This window comes from Notolabrus celidotus, chromosome 17, assembly GCF_009762535.1.
Source record: "Notolabrus celidotus isolate fNotCel1 chromosome 17, fNotCel1.pri, whole genome shotgun sequence".
In the NCBI taxonomy this organism is placed as follows: Eukaryota; Metazoa; Chordata; class Actinopteri; order Labriformes; family Labridae; genus Notolabrus; species Notolabrus celidotus.
This window is the reverse complement of record NC_048288.1, coordinates 1415806-1434610: the sequence shown is the minus strand read 5'-3', so window position 1 is coordinate 1434610 and position 18805 is coordinate 1415806. Positions and strand designations below refer to the sequence as shown.

The 18805-nt window shown below is 44.3% G+C and overlaps 2 protein-coding genes across 2 annotated transcripts in view; both read left to right on the top strand.

Annotated features, from left to right (window-relative positions):
- Nucleotides 1-2470: 2470 nt before the first annotated feature.
- On the top strand, nt 2471-9159 carry LOC117828746. Its single transcript, XM_034706048.1, has 11 exons — nt 2471-2541; nt 2624-2716; nt 2813-2887; nt 3109-3197; nt 3292-3394; nt 3488-3604; nt 3682-3833; nt 4036-4176; nt 4688-4745; nt 4890-5018; nt 8830-9159. The coding sequence occupies exons 4-11, from the start codon at nt 3154-3156 to the stop codon at nt 9106-9108; spliced, it is 1023 nt and encodes a 340-aa protein (XP_034561939.1). The 5' UTR covers nt 2471-2541; nt 2624-2716; nt 2813-2887; nt 3109-3153; the 3' UTR covers nt 9109-9159.
- A 1785-nt stretch (nt 9160-10944) lies between these two features.
- The window catches only part of LOC117828611, a 44845-nt gene continuing 36984 nt past the window's right edge, over nt 10945-18805 (top strand). The window contains exon 1 of the mRNA XM_034705792.1: nt 10945-11141. The gene's annotated coding sequence lies outside the window, so the exon portion shown is untranslated. The remainder of the gene's footprint in view (nt 11142-18805) is intronic.

Sequence of the window (18805 nt, the reverse complement as noted above, 5' to 3'; positions counted from 1 at the left end):
CGGTGAGCCTGGTTGCCACACCAGAGTTCTTGCCTAACATGACACTGGCTCCATCAGAAACAAATGAGACCCAGTTCTTTTGAAGCCATTCTTCAGTGAAGCCTGCAGTGTCCAAACAGTTCAGCAGAGCTTCTTCTATATCCGCTGCTCTTTGGCTCTCCAGCTCAACCAGCTCCAGGAACAAAAATTCAGGAGTACCTCCATCCACTGAGGCTTTCAAGTTAACAATCATTGCAGATTTGTGGCTGAGAGATGTAGCTTCGTCAATGAGAACAGACAACTTGCTTGAACACATCACAATACTCTGGACTATCTTCTCCTGCATCTCTTTTGCTATGTGTTCTACAATTTTTGTTGAACTGTACCTCGAGTGCAGATTAGTGCCCATGTTGGCACCATTTTTTTCCTGAAGTTCAATGAGACTCTCATGATCAGTAAAGGGTCGGCTCATCTTCGCAAGATAGTATGCTGTTCTGAATACAGAATCTGTCTCTGCAAACACAGTCTCTGACAAGGCTTTCACCATATTTCCGACTAAATCCTGTTCACCCTTCTCAATGAGCTCCTGGGCTATTTTGTGTGCTCTGGATACCTCATGTCGTCTAATCTTGTTTCTCAAAGAGGCCAGAGATGTTGATCTGCTTGAACCCGAGGCCTGGATCTTAAACTGCACCCACTCCTCAGACATGGACACTCGTTCTTCTGTGAGGACAGCAGTTGATTTTGTAGAGTTGCAAAGAGCACAACCTGGAAACAAAACAAGACCACAACAAATTAGCATAAAACAAGTTTTTACCAATAACATCTGCAGAAAAGAGCCAAGATTTACCCAAACTAATTTAAAAAACTGTTACAATACCTACATCATGGCTTACAAATGCATGAAAAGCAGATAAAAGGAGAATAGCTTTTACTTGATGACTGACAGCTAACGTTATCGGTAATTTGATTGTGCATATGTTTTAAATTGACACACTTTTAACATGACCATGAATTTAATCTCATTTGCATAGTCAGCAACTATACATTTCTGTTGTTTAGATCAGCTTTGCATGTATCCTGACATTTACCTAACTTTATTTCCCTCCACTCCAACCAAGGATGCCTGTTTTTAAATTCCCTAGCCTGGCTTTCAGACCACAAGGCTGGCCAGGAACCCTCATCTGTGTCATCATCTGAAACAAGGAAATAACTTAAACATTGTGTTCTGTTTATCACAACACACACACACACACACACACACACACACACACACACACACACACACACAACACTTTCATCCCTTCACACATCCCATGTATATCGTAACGACACCAATTATCGATTCTTTAGTTCGAAAATTCTAAAACAACAACGTTTTTTAATACCTCAAAATAACATTTTAAAAATGAACCTTACATTTTTCAGTAGCCATAGGCGTGTAGATTTGAACAAAAAATGGTTTGGTTCTTACCGGGGATATTACCTCCTGAAATATCCGATTTTGTTTACCACTCTCGGAGTTAGTGCTGGCCTCTCTATGTGCTGGCCTGGTGGTTCGCCTATTTTCGCCCCTTCACACTGTACATCAATGGTTAGACCGAGAATTCTCGTCGCTAATCAAAATTTAACTGGAGTTCCAAGCGGTTTTGTACACGCAGCCTTACAACACTGTGAGTCACGGTAAAATGTAATTTTTGGTAAGTAGCTAATGTAGATACACTTATGGTGTGGGTGCTTGCGTGTCTTTACGAATCATCCGTCTTAGTTTGTATAGAAATGAATATTAAATGACATACTCGTTAGGAGGAGATAATAGGTGTCGTTCCGATAGCCCCCACCCTGCTATCGGTTAGCCTCATTCAATCACACACACACATCATTGCACAATAAAGCTGAGCGACCAACCTCATTTCACCAAATGTTTTACACAAGTATCTCTATGCATCATTGTACGTGACAAATAAATATCCCTGTATCCTTGTACACACACAAACCTACACTCACCAACACTAACGTTGGTCAAGTTGCTAGTTCTGACTAACTAGCCTATCCCCTGCTACAGTTACGTTAATGATAGCCAAGCTAATTTCACTTACCTGGTAACTTTGAAGCAGCACCGGACTCGTCTGTCACGTCTATGATGACAGCCGCCTCATCTGGCTCTTCCGCTGTAGCTGTACTGTTTAACTTCTGAAAACAGCTTAATATTGTTGTCTGTTGTTTTCGTTTCATGTTTAACATTCTGATAAATGAAAGACATGTAGCTTCTTGGGCGCCTCGCGCGTTTTCAATGATGTTTTGATTTGGAATGCCTGCACGAGGTTTGAGCCAGAGATGTCATTGGTCGGAGCCAGGTCACAGGGTCACACACAGGCCACAGGCAACAGAAGCCTCATACGCCCAAAAACCGAAACCGTGAAAATGATGTTGTTACGTATCATCATGCATTTTTCAGAGGGTATACGGCGTATACTCGCGTATCACGTAGACTACACCCCTGGTTCTATCGATTTCCAGGCGGTGAACTATCGAGTAGCACAGCTTGCTCAAGAAAACAAGGTAATAGATTTGAATTTTCCTTTATGATTTTTTTATGCTTTATCAAGCTTAAATTAGATATTAATGTTCCATTTTGTTGTAGCATGGTTCTTTGGGGACCTTTGATTTTATTTTGTGGCATCGCGAATGGAAAAAGGACGGAGCAGTCAGTGACCAGGCTGTGAAACGCATCCCTGTAAGTCCTTTTGTGACTCCTTTTTAGCATAATACAAGACAATGTGTGAAGTAACAAAACGCAACAGCTCTAAACATGTTGTCATACCTGCTTTAGGTTTCAGACAAGATATTCCTCCCCAGAGTTGTGGGTCATTCCTCTCCAGAAACGGGGAACCATTTCATTCTTTGGGTGAGCCACCATTAATCAAAAGTTTTATTCAATCATATGGCCTTTATAGAATTGGATAGGTTCATATGACGTCTGTGATTTTTGTTCAGTAGCTTACATTAAAATAACTGGAAACGTCAAAAGCCATAACCTAGACCATGATCTACATAAAACGTATATGACACTTGAGCAACAACCGTCATGTTTTAGAATGTTGTGATGTGTGATGTATTTCCTTGTAGGTACTTGACTTAAAAAAAAAACAGATTCAAATCTATGATTCACTTATGCTTCAGTCTGAGATCAGTGACGATGACATGGACCTCCTCAGGTAGAGTCACATAACATACAACATTTATAAGTTATTGGTAAGGTTATGTGACAATATGATCATACTTAACTATTGCCTCCCTATTTTTTTTTAGAAATGCTTTCAGAGTTTCATTTGGTCCTGAAGATTGGACTGTGACCTATCCTCCACAGTGGAAGCAGCAGGACTCTGTTAATTGTGGAGTTTTTGTTTGTTCTGTGAGTTGTCTGTTCTGTGAGCTGTTTATCTTCCTTTTCCCTGCATGTGTGGTCTGTGGGTTCATTAAAGTCTACATTTTTGTTCACGACTAGGCAGCTGAAAATGAGGTGCTACATCATGAGGTCACTGGGGAGGCTTTGACCCTCAGCCAGTGTAGGACTCTTCGCCTGCACCATGCCACTGATATGCTGAAAGATGTCAAAGCTGAGGTTAGCGTTATTGATATCAGTATTATTAATAAAGGAAGGAAGTGCTATGGTTAAAGCAAATTTAATTTTCTACACAGGACTTCCCACCTACCCTGGAAGAAATCGTAAAGATTGAAAAAAAGGAAAGTAAACTTCAGGAAGCTGAAGCAAAAAGGCCACACTCCAGCAGCCATTGCCTGGCCTGGAAAATAAAGACCTGTTTGTTCCAACGAGCAACAGGGACAACCAGGTATGCACAACATAAATAACAACTTAACCAACTATATTTATATAGCACTTAAAACACAATACAGTTGATCAGGTCAGTTATAGTTAAGTCACTTGTGATTATGGCAAAACATTTTGGAAGATCTGAAATGGACAGAATTCACAGTACTTATAAAAGTTTTGTTGAATATTGGTAAAGTTGTCACACTTCTGTTTTTCACCAGTGTTTTACATGACCACATAAAGCACTACCCATGGGTACAATGCACAAAGTGCAAAAACTGGCTGCATTTTCAGTGTGCTGGTGTGGAGGGCGACTGGACAAACAAGGATTTCTTTTGTGGATGTGACCTTATCCCTGATGGGTAAGCATAATCTCATGTTAGACCAATGGCTGCCATTGAAATCAAAGAAAATGATTTCCCTTAAAGCCCCATCATTTTCATTTTCATTAAAATTAACATTAAAGAAGAATATATTTTTCACCATTTTGGGTTCACAGTAGTAGGCATTATTGCTGAACTGCTACATTTATAACATGAATGAAAAACTACACAAATAAACATACATTTAAAGACCTTGTTTATAATGCCAAAGAAAAAGACATAAATACACAAAATAAATTATTAGCCCTTGGTTACATCTAAACAGACAACAGGCTCTGTCTGTCTGTCTGTCTGTCTGTCTGTCTGTCTGTCTGTCTGTCTCCCTCTCTCTCTCTGTCTGTCTGTCTGTCTGTCTGTCTGTCTGTCTCCCCCTCTCTCTCTTTTATTAATTTCATATATTTGGTCATTTTGGTCATTTTAGGTGTAGGTTGTCAAAGTAAAACATGTAAAGACTTTAGTACAATTAAGGCAATGCTTCTCTCTTAAACAGAGACCTCAACCTGGAGTCTGTTAAAGCAGAAGACATTCTGACAGATGGAGAGATAAAGGTAATGACATACATTGCACATTTTCTCCTGTAATGTTAGATGTACAAAGTTTTGTCAGCCACATCTGCCATTCAGTATTTCTACATACAGTTCAGGCTGGTAGAAAAAAAAAAAAATCTTCGAAATATACATCTATTATTACAGGATTTGGAAAGAAACCTGCAGAGTGGGCATTTTCTCTCGAACAGAATGTATCTGTGGAAACACAGAGGAATAGATCCAGCCCTGAGAAAACATTACAGTGAACATGTCACTTTATTCAATGACATGGAGGTATGTAGAGTGTTCTCTTTTTTTCTGATTTGTATAGACAACTCTACCTACCAGATGAATTACAAGGTTATTTAAAAGACTTTGGGACAAGGTCTCTGACACCATGAGAGCTTTGGGATATGACACATGCGCAATCTAGCTGGAACTGCGATCTACAGGAATAGTAGGCAGAGTATGCACCTCACTAGATACTGATATAGGTAAAGACATGGGGTGGGGGGTGTGGGTTGGGTGGACCGGTTTTATACTGGGGGGGGGGGGGGGGGCAGATTGTGGTGCAGTAGTGCGCTGCGGCTCTCCCCCCTCTCTCCCGCCCCCCATCTGCCCCCCCCCCCCCCTTTTTTTAATGCACCTCACTAGATACTGATATAGGTAAAGATATATGGTCGGGGGGGCGGGTTTTATACGGGGGGGGGGGGCGGCGGATTGTGATGCAGTAGTGCACTACGGCTCTCCCCCCTCTCTCCCGCCTCCCTTCCTGCCCCCCCCTATTTTAATCCACCTCACTAGCAAACATACATACAACAAAAAAACAAACAAAACAAAGTTCAAATCATATCACACACACACAGATCAGGTTTGGCGGGGCCTTAGTGTTTGGCTCGGCCCTACTCGTTGGGGGCCCATCGGGGCTGGGTGGGTGGCTGGTGTCCCTGTCACCCTCCGCCCCCCTGCTGCCCCCTCCCCTGTGGGGGCCTGGTCCGCGGCTGCCCTCGGGGCCGGGTTTCCCGGGGTTCCCTCGCGGTCCTCTTGGGGGGGTGGGGTGGTGCGCAGCTGGGGGGGTGTTACTACGGCAGCCATTGGGGTGTCCCTCCATGCCCCCGCGGCCTGGTCCATCAGTCGCAGGGCGTGGGTGGGGGGCGTGGCTAGGGGGAGTGGTCGGGCCGTCTGGGGGGGGCAGGTGGGATTGGCCCTGCCGCCTCCGCCCTCCCCCCTGCTCCGGTGCGCCGGTTGGTGGGCTCTGGTCCTGGTCCTGCCCGTCTGCCTGGCTGTCTGCTCCTGGTGCCGGGCCCCCTCGGCCCTGGTGGCTCCTTTGGCTCCGTCTTGGGGGGCTGTGGGGGTGGTGTTGTGGGGGTGTCACTTGGGGGGGCTGCGGGATCTCTCCCCCCTCGCCCCCCTTTCCTCCTACTGGGTGACCTGGCGGTCGCCCTGGGTGCTCCGGCGGTACCTGCTTGCTTCCGGTCTGGGTCCTTGGCTTGTCCCCTGGCCTGGGTCTCCCGCGGCGGGTTGGGTCCTTCGGTCTGACTGCTCTCGCGGCCCGGGTGCTGAGCCGTACCGCTCGGCTGGTCTGACCCAGGTGGTTTCATCTGCACCAGTGGTGGTCTTGTTACACAAATAGAACACAGCACGGCGGCAACCCTCTGCGACCCAAGCTTCAGTAATGATTGTGGACACTAAGGGTTGCTTAATCATTAGTATCACCACACAGATTTTTTTTTTTTTTTTTTGGCATCATGGTGAGATGGTCCCTCTCCATCTAAGTGTGTTAGGTCTCTCTCTCCTTCTCTCTCCCTGTCCCTTTGTATATCCTTATGTAATCTTTCTTTCACTTTCTCTTATTTTTTTTATTTTATTTGGCTCACCTAGGTGTGCACGCCCTCTTTTACAGAACATGATATTAGCTGCCAATAAAAGATAGGCCAGAGTTCTAAGAGGGATGGTGATGGTTGCATGCACACAGTCACAAGCACAGAAGAAAAAGGTTTTCTTTCTTTTCTTTTGCTGCAAGAATAAATTGCATGAATATTTGACAGTTTGTGACAAACATGACACAAACCAGAAATATATATGCAGACAAGAGGAAAAAAGAGAATAAAAAGGAGAAAAAAAAAAAAAAAAAAAAAAAAAAAAGGAATAGTAGGCAGAGAAGGGGGATAGGGAGGAATAAGAAAATATTGCCTTTCCAGTTCACAATGAGCCAATTTCAAACAGCTTTGAAGTGTTGTATTGTTAATCTCCTCAACATGGTAGCCTATATAAAACCGCTTTTGCATGTTTCTTCTTTACTTGTTACCCCAGACAGAAGAGATTGTCCAGCGACTCGAAAAACTCCTATCAGTGCCTGGAAGTGTAGCTGAGAAGCAGCTATTCATTACAGAGGTCATTTTGCCAGAGGTGAGCTGATAAGGATATGTTCCTAATTAACAATTAATACAACAATTACATTCATGAAAAATAGTGTCTGATTAATGGCATAGACTTCTAAGGCCTATGAACAATAATAATAATAACAATAATGATAATAATTATTTTGTTAAGGTTTTGATTCAGTGGTTGCAAAGAAAGAGCAACATGTGCAGATACCAAGCAGAGTCTGTGCTTATGAAGAGCACATCTTCAAAGGACCAGAAAAGGTACATGACATAGTTTGTGTTGTGGGCATGCATGCCTATGTTTAACACCACTAAATCCTTACTGCCAGTCGTGACATAAAGTAGTTTTGCAGGTCATGTTGACAGAAAGTAGAACCAGTTAATTTTCAAATCATTTTCTATTATTCCAGAGGTGAAGACATGACAACAGGTGACACAGGAAGCAAAGAAGATGTAAGTAATTTACATTCCCCACCCAATTTGGACAAATGTGTCAATCTTTGATAAATTAAAGCAGTGTATGTTGCAACACGAGACAGAGGCAGATGATGGTATGTAGCTCGACTTGAAATGACTTTATTCCTGCACTTAACAACAAAAACAAAGCAGAGTATACTTGCTCTCATCCAACAAAAACATCTTTTTGTACCCATTTCTGTAAATAGAGATTCAACTTTAAGGTGTTGAATTGCATGAATGTTGATAAAGACAGAGTTTGTAGTTACAAAATAGGATCTACTTGTTTACCTGTTCTATTCCCTTTCAGTTTGAGGCAAAAACAAAGCAGTTTTCTGCATACAGTACAAATGTGTTATTACAGTGTTGGACTTACATAAATGTGGTGTCGCTCAGACTTTTGTGGATTCAATGAGCCTGAATGAGACGATGTTAGAGCCCACAGTAGACTTTTCTCTCAGTGAGACCAGTTTTTGAAACCTCCACATTACTGTTTAAAATGACCTCCTGAGACCTCTATGATAATCAGAGCCTCATGACACGTTACACACATAAACTAGAGACCCATGGCTTTCAGAGGATGTATGGCTTTCCTATGTATGTTGACAATAAGGGGCTTTCTCAGCAGCCTCAAGAACAGAAGTGCCCTCCTGCCAATCGTCGAAAAATGGGATTTGTGTTTTTTTATATCAAATGACTGGCTGGAGTATTCTGAAGTATTCCTCGTGGTCTTAATGTAAAAATTTGATATTCTGGAAGTATTTCTTTTAATGATTTTTGACCATTCTCACCCAAAAAAACACTACATTTCAGCACTAAATCTGTGTTACAAATGGTATCTGAAAATTGCTGCAAAAACTTATGATACAAAATAAAGCATGGGGTGGCTACTATATCTTCATATCTACATGTACTAAACACACTTGCACTTTTATTATTTCCTTATTTTATTAATCAATTTACTTTTTTATTTCTCTTGAATGAGTAGAACCACTTGACACACAGGGATGATCTGCATGTCGAAATAATCGTCAGGTTCCAGATTTCAGATGATGTAAACCACTTCTATGTGACAAATACAGTTGACCTGTTATCTATCACTGGAAATACCCTGTATTGACTCTATATTACTCTTAAGAAGGCCCAGAGTGAGAAGAGGTTAATTATGTACTGTAAAGACTCTGCAAGTTTGAAACATTAACTTGTAACAAACAACATCAATATGCACAAAATACTTTGACACTGTTTCTTCTTCATTGAAGGAAAACACAATCGTGACAGACACCATGGCTGCAGCTGAATGGTGCCGCAACACAACATTTGAAGGAGGTGTGAAATTTCCTGTTGTCCTTTCTATGGATGAAGAGGAGCAAACACAAATGCTTCAGGACCTGCGCAGCTCAGAAGGGGATCCCGATGAGGACTCTCCAATTGAACTTTGGACATTTGTGTTTGAAAGAAAAAATGACCATGAAAAGTTCTGTGCAGAACTCATGGACATAAAAAAGTACAAAGTTTTTTCAAAATTTGAGAAACAATGATTCAGTAAATGTTTAGAACTCTTTAAGAGTTCAGTGTTTTCATAAAAGTTAAAGAGTGAACAACAACAGCTTAAAATTGCTTCTTCATTACTGTGACCCCTTTTCCATGTAGTGCAGCATCAGAAAGTCTTGAGGTCGATATGAACAGTATAACATATTTTCTTTTCCAAATACTGATAGAAAAGCCTTGGTACAAGATTCTTAATTAGAATATATATGTGTATGTATATATATATGTATATATATATATATATACACACACACACACACATATATATATATATATTTATGTGTGTCTGTCTGTGTGTAAAATTGTAGTATAACTAGGGAATGCAACGTTGACATTCATTCATTATTTCACATAGAATATAAACTCCGTCGTCTCTCTCAATAGAAGATATCCCAAACAGCAGCAGTTGCAGTTGCAATAATTCAGCGTCTCATTGCAGCTTTCATTAACAGTGGGAGCGGCCCTGCGAAGTCAAGGAAAGCTTCTAATTAATGCAAAATCACGTACTGTTAATATTCATTTATTATAAACTTCGCCATCTCACATGCAGATGCCACAAACAGCAACAGTTTGCTGTGGCAATTGCTCCACATCTGCTGCCAACAGCATCAGCTGCCTTACCGAGTCATTTGCAGCAGTCGCAACATCGGCAGGTAACGTGGCAGCGGCTGAGGCAGTGGCAGCTGTGGCTGAGGCAGTGGCAGCTGTGGCTGAGGCAGTGGCAGCTGTGGCTGAGGCAGTGGCAGCTGTGGCTGAGGCAGCGTCAGCTAACACGCTGAGGCAGTGTCAGCTGCCACTGGAAAGCGGCAGTTGCCACTGCCTCAGCTGCCACTGGAAAGCGGCAGCTGACACGCAGAAGCAGTGGCAGCTGAGGCTGCCACCGGAAGTGCCATTGCTAGCTGCCGCTGCCACGATTTGAGCTCGCCCTCTCTCTCTGTATTCCTGTGCGCGGCAGACCGAGGCTCCGTTTGCCGAGGAGTGAAATGCCTGGGGAACCAGTGCCGATGTTTCGAAGCGGATGAAGGGTGCCTAGGAGGAGACCGCTGACAGCGGTTAGTGAAGAGAGGTCCTCACCAAGCATGCCGAAGCGGTTCTCCGGGAACACCGGAGGAGAGACCGGAGCGTCTCCACCTCTTATTTCGGCCGCCGACCACATCACGGTGCTCCGGGTGTAACGGAGTGGAGCAGTTAACCCTGGATTTCGGTCTCACTCCGCGCAGGATCCAGGGACCAGCAGGAATGGGGATGACAGAGGCTGGGACAGACTCTGTAGCAGCCGGCGGCAGCGCCGCGTCGGCCTGGACTGAGGCAGCGCCGACCCGCTCGTCCGCTTTGGAACAGGGGCCCTGTGTGGAGCCTCCAGCGGCCGACAGAGAGGCAGCGTCAGCTGGGAACGAAGCAGTGCCAACCCGAGTCTCCGCACTGGAATCGGGGCGCTGAGTCGAGCCTCCATCGGCCATGGGAGAGGCAGCGGCAGCCAGGTATGAGGCAGTGCCAGCCCAAGTCCCCGCACTAGAATAGGGGGCCTGTGTGGAGCCCCCAGCGGCCGACAGAGAGGCAGCGTCAGATGGGAACGAAGCAGCGCCAACCCGAGTCTCCGCACTGGAATTGGGGCCCTGAGTCGAGCCTCCAGTGGCCGAAGTAGAGGCAGCGTCAGCCAGGTATGAGGCAGTGCCAACCCGAGTCCCCGCACTAGAATTGGGGCCCTGCGAGGAGCCTCCAGCGGCCCACAGAGAGGCAGCGTCAGGCGGGAACGAAGCAGCGCCGTCCCGCTCGTCCGCTCTGGAACAGGGGCCCTGTGTTGAGCCTCCAGCGGCCGACGGAGAGGCAGCATCAGCCGGGTATGGGGCAGCACCTGTCCGCCCATCTGTACCGGAGAGTGAGCTCTTTGCGGCTCCTCCGAAGATGATCGTGTCCAAGAAATGTTCCGCTTCCTGGATTTTTAAAGAGGTTTTGGATTCTTTTCTCCAGTTCGGCAACCTTTTCAATGAGACTGAGGCAACTAGAGCAGTCCGAGTGCGAGGTAAGTGGAGTCATAGCTTACCCTGTTTGTTTCTGGTAAAAAACTCACGATCTCATGACGGATTGTCAAAAGCCCAAGTACAATAAAAAGGTAGAAACAGGAGTAAAATGAATCTGAAAGGACAGCATAAGATTGGTACTAAAACTGGTGAAAAGTTAGATAAAAAAGAACATAATTTATGTTCACACAAGTCCACATTTAAATGAATAGGTAACAAAAACTTAAGAGGTTAAGTGATTGAATTTGTTGTATTAATCACTTTGTGTATGTTCGTTGTTGTGTCTAGTTTCACAACACCTGGGAGTCTCTTGGGCGGTCTGGGTACTGGGCCCTGAAGGGCCAGGGGAAGGTGTTATGTTTGTCAATACATTTAGCAGATACCTGGCTGACCTGACAACTTCTGAGTTGTCTCCTTGTCAAATGTACAACAATGAAGCAGTGGGTTAGAAAAGCTACACAACTAATCATACATTGTTTTGTATCCCAAAAATGATTCATTGTTGGCAATATCTGCTACAGTTTCTGCAGACCGGGTCAGTCCTGCTCATAGACTATAAATAAAAGGCCATACGTATTTCAATTTTTTTTAAAGATTCCAACCCGAGCACTCATCTCGGTTTAGGTGAAAGCTCAACTTGTGATTTTTTTTTCAACACTTCACTTTGACACCAGAGAGCCAGTTCTTTTTTGCATTACACAACACAGACGTGCTCCTCCGCCTGAACTGAAGCGCACTGATCATCTGTTCAGGTCTGCAGCTTCAAAGAGACAAAAATACAACTAAAGTTAATAATGAGTGATAAACCCCCCCCCCCCCCTCTCTATTGACTGCTGCTGGCATTATAATGCATAATATACTGTATTATAATTATCTTGCCATATTATATTATGTTATATTACATTATTATTCTAACTACAACTCATGGTCATATAACATACCCATATTTATTTTTATTTATTGCTTAATTTGTCATTACCAACCATAATCACACAATGTGAACCTGTCACTACTGAAATTTTTTAATACTGCCTGTAATTACTTCTATTTAATTTAAATTCCATTTGTAACATTGTATATATCTAAATTGTATACTAGCTTTATTTATCTATTTTTATTTTTACTTATTTTATTTTTACTTATTGAAACTTCTTTCTTGATTGTACTTATGTCTGGTTGTTGTAACAACTGAATTCCCCCCCTTCCCTGATCAATAAAGTAATATCTTGTCTTTACTGTGGACACACGTGGACATCTTAATGAGTTTACAGAAGAAAAGATGATTCAATGCACCGGAGGGAAAAGCAGAGGAACTCAGAGCTAAACTGGAGAGCAGGAGAGATCCAGAGTTACCTGGTGGTGCGGGTGTGTGAACTGTGAGCTAATGCACACAAGTTTACACACAATGAACAGAGAAAACTTCATGCTGTCACAAGCAAGACTTAACAACGGTCCCTTCAGACCTTTGGGAATTAAGATATACCAGCAGATCCTAAACAAGTGTGGCTAGTATAATTAGCAACATAAAAACTCATAAAACTCATACAACCCCACTTCAAAAACAGTAAAATATCCCTGTAAGAAGCAGAAGCCGGGCCTGTCTCCTCGTCATATCACTGAAAAACAACTGTTCGGCACTTTTTAAGTGTTTAAACACTGAATTGTAAAACTGAATCTGAATTGTGAGAACTGAAATTGAACTTTTTTATTTTTGAATGTAAGGAAAACAGAGAGTTGAATTTTCAAGTTGGTCAAATACAATTTCAAATCAAACTAGAAAGGTTGCATTTCCTGGAAGCAAATGCGTTGAAATGCTGAAGCTGAAGGCTGAAAGCTGTGAAACACAGCTGAACATGTGGAAATGTGAAGTAAAGAAAAAATAAACAAAGTTAATAAGAGCAGAATAAGTAGAAGGGTCTTAAACATTTTAAGTAGTGGAAGAAGTGGAAGGAGTGGAAAAATTAGAAGGTAAAACGTGGCAGGAGTGGAAAAAGTTGGAGTGGAAAAAGTAGAAGGGGTCTGTGTGTCTTTGGCTGTTTCCGAAACTGCCTGCTACATACTACTTATTAATGTAGGAGGCAGTAGGTACTGCCTACTACATACTGCGTTTGCATTTAGTCTGTAGTATGAATGTTCTGTTCGATCTGTGTTGCAGTATGCTGGGTCAGACGTCACTGGATTTCCGGTTTCGGAAAGCAGAAGTAAACGACGGCGAAGCCGATAGAGAAACTGCTTCTTTAGCATCACTGATGATTTAAAAAGTTAGGTAGTGGTTTATATGGAATTTAATAACTTTCACAGCACCCAAAAAACTGATTTCCTCCCGTCAAGAAAGAAGGAAAAAGAAAAAGCGGAACGAGTGCTGTGCATTATGGGAAACAGTACGCAGGGCAGACTGGTTCGATGCATACTGTGAAATTTTCCCAAATCAGTAGACATCCGGGGAGTTTTGGCAAACTGCAGATTTTGCTCTTGTTCACATACTACTTACTACATACTGAATTTTGGCCAAATCAGTACGTACTGCTAGTATAGTAGGCGGTTTCGAAAACAGCCTTTGGCTGTTTCCGAAACGGCCTGCTACATACTACTTACTAATGTAGTAGGCAGTAGGTATTGCCTACTACATACTGTGTTTGAATTTAGTATGTAGTATGACTGTTCTGTCCGATCTGTCATGAGGCATGCTGAGCCAGACTTCGCTGGATTTCCGGTTTCGGAAAGCGGAAGTAAACAACGGCGAAGCCGATAAATAAAATGCTTCTTTAGCATCCATTTATGATTTAAAAAGTTAGGAAGTGGTTTATATGTAATTTGATAACTTTCACAGCACCCAAAAACGGATTTCCTCCCGTCAAAAAATGAGGAAAAAGAAAAATCAGAACGAGTGCTGTGCATTATGGGAAACAGTACGCGGGGCAGACTGGTTCGATGCACACTGAGATATTTTCCCAAATCAGTAGACATCCGGGGAGTTCTGGCTTACTGCAGATTTTGCTCTTGTTCACATACTACTTACTACATACTGAATTTTGGCCAAATCAGTACGTACTGCTAGTATAGTAGGCGGTTTGGAAAACAGCCTTTGTGTCAGTCAGCACTTGATGAGGTCATCTGAATCAGCTTTGTGTCCAACTGTCATTAACTGTTGCCATGGTGATTGGACCAGCTGTGTAAATGCTGTGTGACAGTTGATTAAGAATGGGATTCATGGAGTAAATTAGGTTCTACATATGCCCACACTGTGCTATAACCGTAATAGCTATCAGAACAAGGATCAAACTTTGAGCATCAGAAGACTCTTATGAACACAGTGATGTGTTTTTCATGTCTGTACAGTCAGAAATGTAGTCAGGGCAGCGAGTTAAGTAAGGTGAAACTTTTGCTGCCCTCCAGAAATATTTAACATTACAGCAGATGACCGAGCAGAGAGACTTGCTCTGACAGTTGGTGACCTGCTGACTCAACGGTACAATCTTTTGCTTTGGTAACCTCTTTAACAGAAGCAGGAGAAGACAGGGAACGTTTCGATGTCTTATTTGTATATGTGGAGTGAGATTTGTGGATTTTCTGGCAATTTTTCCAGAGGCCATGTCCCATTGTTTTCCCAGCCTGCCAACTCTAAGATTTGAACCTCTCACTCTGCTCACCAGAGTTCCACTCCATACACACCAATGTTAAAGTGAGGGAAGAGCTGAAAAAAAAAGTTTTGGCTCCATAGCAACCATCAGCTTAGAATGTGTCATTATGACTCAACAAAGTAGCAAAGGACAGATCTAGGATGTCATAAGGACTCAGAGGATCAAAGGACAGGTTTATGATATGTCACATTGACCCAAAGGATCAAAGGACAGGGCTGTATATATGAAGGAAACCATCCAGACAACCTGAGTAGTTCAAACATTTCCAGAAGAGACTGAGAGAGAGAAAACAAACAGAGCCGTACAACATAGATCAGAATGGAGATGGACAAACTACAACAAGATGTGCACCACCTCAATCAAATGCTGAGTAGAGAGAGGGACCACTGCTTCAGAGAGAAGGAGAGGATGCTACTCAGTAAAGACTTGGATATCACCAAGAGCATCTGGAAAAAGGGAGACACCTCCAAAGAAACGTTCATGGACAGGTGCAAATATCTGCAGGAACTCCTGAGGGACAACAAAGGAGAGAAATCTCTCACGCATTAGAGATCACCAATGAAAGAGAGAAGACTTCTCATGGCTTTAAAGAAATGCAAGTAGACCCCTTGACCAGCAACAAGGTTCCTTTCTCCCCCTTTCCCTGTGTCCTCATGTTCCTGTGTCCTTTTGTCCCTGTGTTCCAGTATCCCTGTGTCCCCCTTTCCCAGTGTTTCTTTGTTCCTGTGTCCTTTTTTTCCTGTGTTCCAGTGTCCCCATGTTCCTGTGTTCCAGTATCACTGTGTTCCTGTGTCCCTTTGTTCCAGTGTCTCTGTTTTTCAGTGTCTCTGTGTTCCTGTGTCCCCTTTTTCCGCTGTCCCTGTGTTCCAGTGTCCCTTGTTCCAGTGTCCCTGTATTCCTGAGTTCCTGTGTTTCTGTGTCCCCGTGTTCCTGGGTTCCTTTCTCCCTGTGTTTCTGTGTCCCTGTATGCCAGTGTCCCTGTATTCCTGTATCCCTGTGTTCCTGTGTTCCTGTTTTCCTGTGTTCCTTTGTCCCCGTTTTCCTGTGTCCCTGGGTTCCTGTGTCCCAGTATTCCTGTGTCCCTGGGTTCCTGTGTCCCTGTATTCCTGTGTCCCTGTGTTCCTATGTCACCGTGTTCCAGTGTCCCTTTTTTCCTGTGTCCCCTTTTTCCACTGTTCCTGTGTTCCAGTGTCCCTGGTTCCAGTGTCTCTGTATTCCTGTGTTCCTGTGTTTCTGTGTTCCTGTGTCCCTGTGTTTCTGGGTTCCTTTCTCCCTGTGTTTCAGTGTCCCTGTTTTCCAGCTTTCCTGTGTCCCTGTTTTCCTGTGTCCCTGTGTACCCGTGTTCCTGTGTCCATGTTTTCCTGTGTCCCTGTGTTCCTGTGTTCCTGTTTTCCTGTGTTCCTGTGTTCCTGTGTCCCCGTTTTCCTGTGTCCCTGTTTTCCTGTGTCCCTGTATTCCTGTGTCCCTGTGTTCCTATGTCACCGTGTTCCAGTGTCCCTTTTTTCCTGTGTCCCTGTATTCCTGTGTTCCTGTGTTTCTGTGTTCCTGTCTTCCTGGGTTCCTTTCTCCCTGTGTTTCTGTGTCCCTGTTTTCCAGTGTCCCTGTGTTCCAGTGTCCCTGTGTTCAATGGTCCCTCTATTCCTGTGTTCCTGTGTTTCTATGTACTTCTGTTCCAGCGTTCCTGTGTCCTTGTGTTTCTTTGTCCCTGTGTTCCTATGTTCGTTTCTCCCTTTGTCCTTGTTTTCCTGTGTCCCTGTGGTCCAGTGTCCCTGTGTTAGTGTCCCTGTGTTCATGTGTTGCTGTGCCCCTGTGTTCCAGTTTCCCTGTGTTCCTGTGTCCCCGATTTCCTGTGTCCCTGTGTTTCAGTGTCCCTGTTTTCCAGGGTTCCTGTGTCCCTGTTTTCCTGTGTACCTGTGTCTCAGTATCCCTGTGTTCCAGTATCCCTTTTTTCCAGTATCCCTGTGTCCCGGTTTCCCCGTTTCCTGTGTCCCTGTGTCCCTGTGTTCCTGTGTTCCTGTGTCCCTGTGTTCCTGTGTCCCTGTGTCCCTGTGTTCCTGTGTTCCTGTGTCCCTGTGTCCCTGTGTTCCAGTGTCCCTGGGTTCCTGGGTTCCTGTGTCCCTGTATTCCTGTGTTCCTGTGTCCGTGTGTTCCTATGTCACCGTGTTCCAGTGTCCCTTTTTTCCTGTGTCCCCTTTTTCCACTGTCCCTGTGTTCCAGTGTCCCTTGTTCCAGTGTCCCTGTATTCCTGTGTTCCTGTGTTTCTGTGTTCCTGTCTTCCTGGGTTCCTTTCTCCCTGTGTTTCTGTGTCCCTGTTTTCCTGTGTTCCAGTGTCCCTGTGTTCAATGGTCCCTCTATTCCTGTGTTCCTGTGTTTCTATGTACTTCTGTTCCAGCGTTCCTGTGTCCTTGTGTTTCTTTGTCCCTGTGTTCCTATGTCCGTTTCTCCCTTTGTACTTGTTTTCCTGTGTCCCTGTGGTCCAGTGTCCCTGTGTTAGTGTCCCTGTGTTCATGTGTTGCTGTGCCCCTGTGTTCCAGTTTCCCTGTGTTCCTGTGTCCCCGATTTCCTGTGTCCCTGTGTTTCAGTGTCCCTGTTTTCCAGCGTTCCTGTGTCCCTGTTTTCCTGTGTACCTGTGTCTCAGTATCCCTGTGTTCCAGTATCCCTTTTTTCCAGTATCCCTGTGTCCCGGTTTCCCCGTTTCCTGTGTCCCTGTGTCCCTGTGTTCCTGTGTTCCTGTGTTCCTGTGTCCCTGTGTCCCTGTGTTCCTGTGTTCCTGTGTCCCTGTGTCCCTGTGTCCCAGTGTCCCTGGGTTCCTGGGTTCCTGTGTCCCTGTATTCCTGTGTTCCTGTGTCCGTGTGTTCCTATACTGTGTTCCAGTGTCCCTTTTTTCCTGTGTCCCCTTTTTCGGCTGTCCCTGTATTCCAGTGTTCTTTCTTCCAGTGTCCCTGTATGCTTCAGAGAGAAGGAGAGGATGCTACTCAGTAAAGACTTTGATATCACCAAGAGCATCCTGAAAAAGGGAGACACCTCCAAAGAAACGTTCATGGACAGGTGCAAATATCTGCAGGAACTCCTGAGGGACAACAAAGGAGAGAAATCTCTCACGCATTAGGGAGCACCAATGAAAGAGAGAAGACTTCTCATGGCTTTAAAGAAATGCAAGTAGACCCCATGACCAGCAACAAGGTTCTTTTCTCCCCCTTTCCTTGTGTTCTTGCATTATTTTGTCCCTGTGTTCCAGTGTCCCTCTGTCCCCCTTTCCCAGTGTTTCTTTGTTCCTGTGTCCTTTTTTTCCTGTGTTCCAGTATCCCTTGTTCCAGTGTCCCGGTATTCCTGTGTCCCTATGTCCCTTTTTTCCTGTTTCCCCTTTTTCCGCTGTCCCTGTGTCCCTTGTTCCAGTGTCCCTGTTTTACTGTGTTCATATGTTCCTGTGTTCCTGTGGCCCTGTGTTCCTGTGTCCCTGTGTTCCAGTGTCCCTGTGTCCCCCTTTCCCAGTGTTTCTTTGTTCCTGTGTCCTTTTTTTCCTGTGTTCCGGTGTCCCCATGTTCCTGTTTTCCAGTTACCCTGTGTTCCTGTGTCCCTGTGTTCCAGTATCCCTGTCTTCCAGTATCCTTGTGTCTCGGTTTCCCAGTGTTCTTGTGTCCTTGTCTCACTGTGTCCCAGTGTCCCTGGGGTTCCTGTATACCTGTGTTCCTGTGATCCTGTTTTCCTGTGTTCCTGTGTCCCCGTTTTCCTGTGTCCCTGTGTTCCAGTGTCCCTGGGTTCCTGTGTCCCTGTTTTCCTGTGTCCCTGTGTACCTGTGTTCTTTTGTCCCTGTGTTCCAGTATCCCTGTCTTCCAGTATCCCTGTGTCTCGGTTTCCCAGTGTTCTTGTGTCCCTGGGTTCCTGTGTCCCTGTTTTCCTGTTTTCTTGTGTTCCTGTGTCCGTGTGTTCCTATGTCACCGTGTTCCAGTGTCCTTTTTTTCCTGTGTCCTTTTTTTCGGCTGTCCCTGTGTTCCAGTGTTCTTTCTTCCAGTGTCCCTGTATGC

What these genes read in the sequence shown, in the direction of transcription:
- LOC117828746 (XM_034706048.1), top strand. Translation starts at nt 3,154, where the DNA reads ATGCTTCAGTCTGAGATCAGTGACGATGACATGGACCTCCTCAG. An exon ending in GATGACATGGACCTCCTCAG is followed by an intron (nt 3,198 to 3,291) that starts GTAGAGTCACAT and finishes ATTTTTTTTTAG; the next exon opens with AAATGCTTTCAGAGTTTCAT. An exon ending in TGTGACCTTATCCCTGATGG is followed by an intron (nt 4,177 to 4,687) that starts GTAAGCATAATC and finishes TCTCTTAAACAG; the next exon opens with AGACCTCAACCTGGAGTCTG.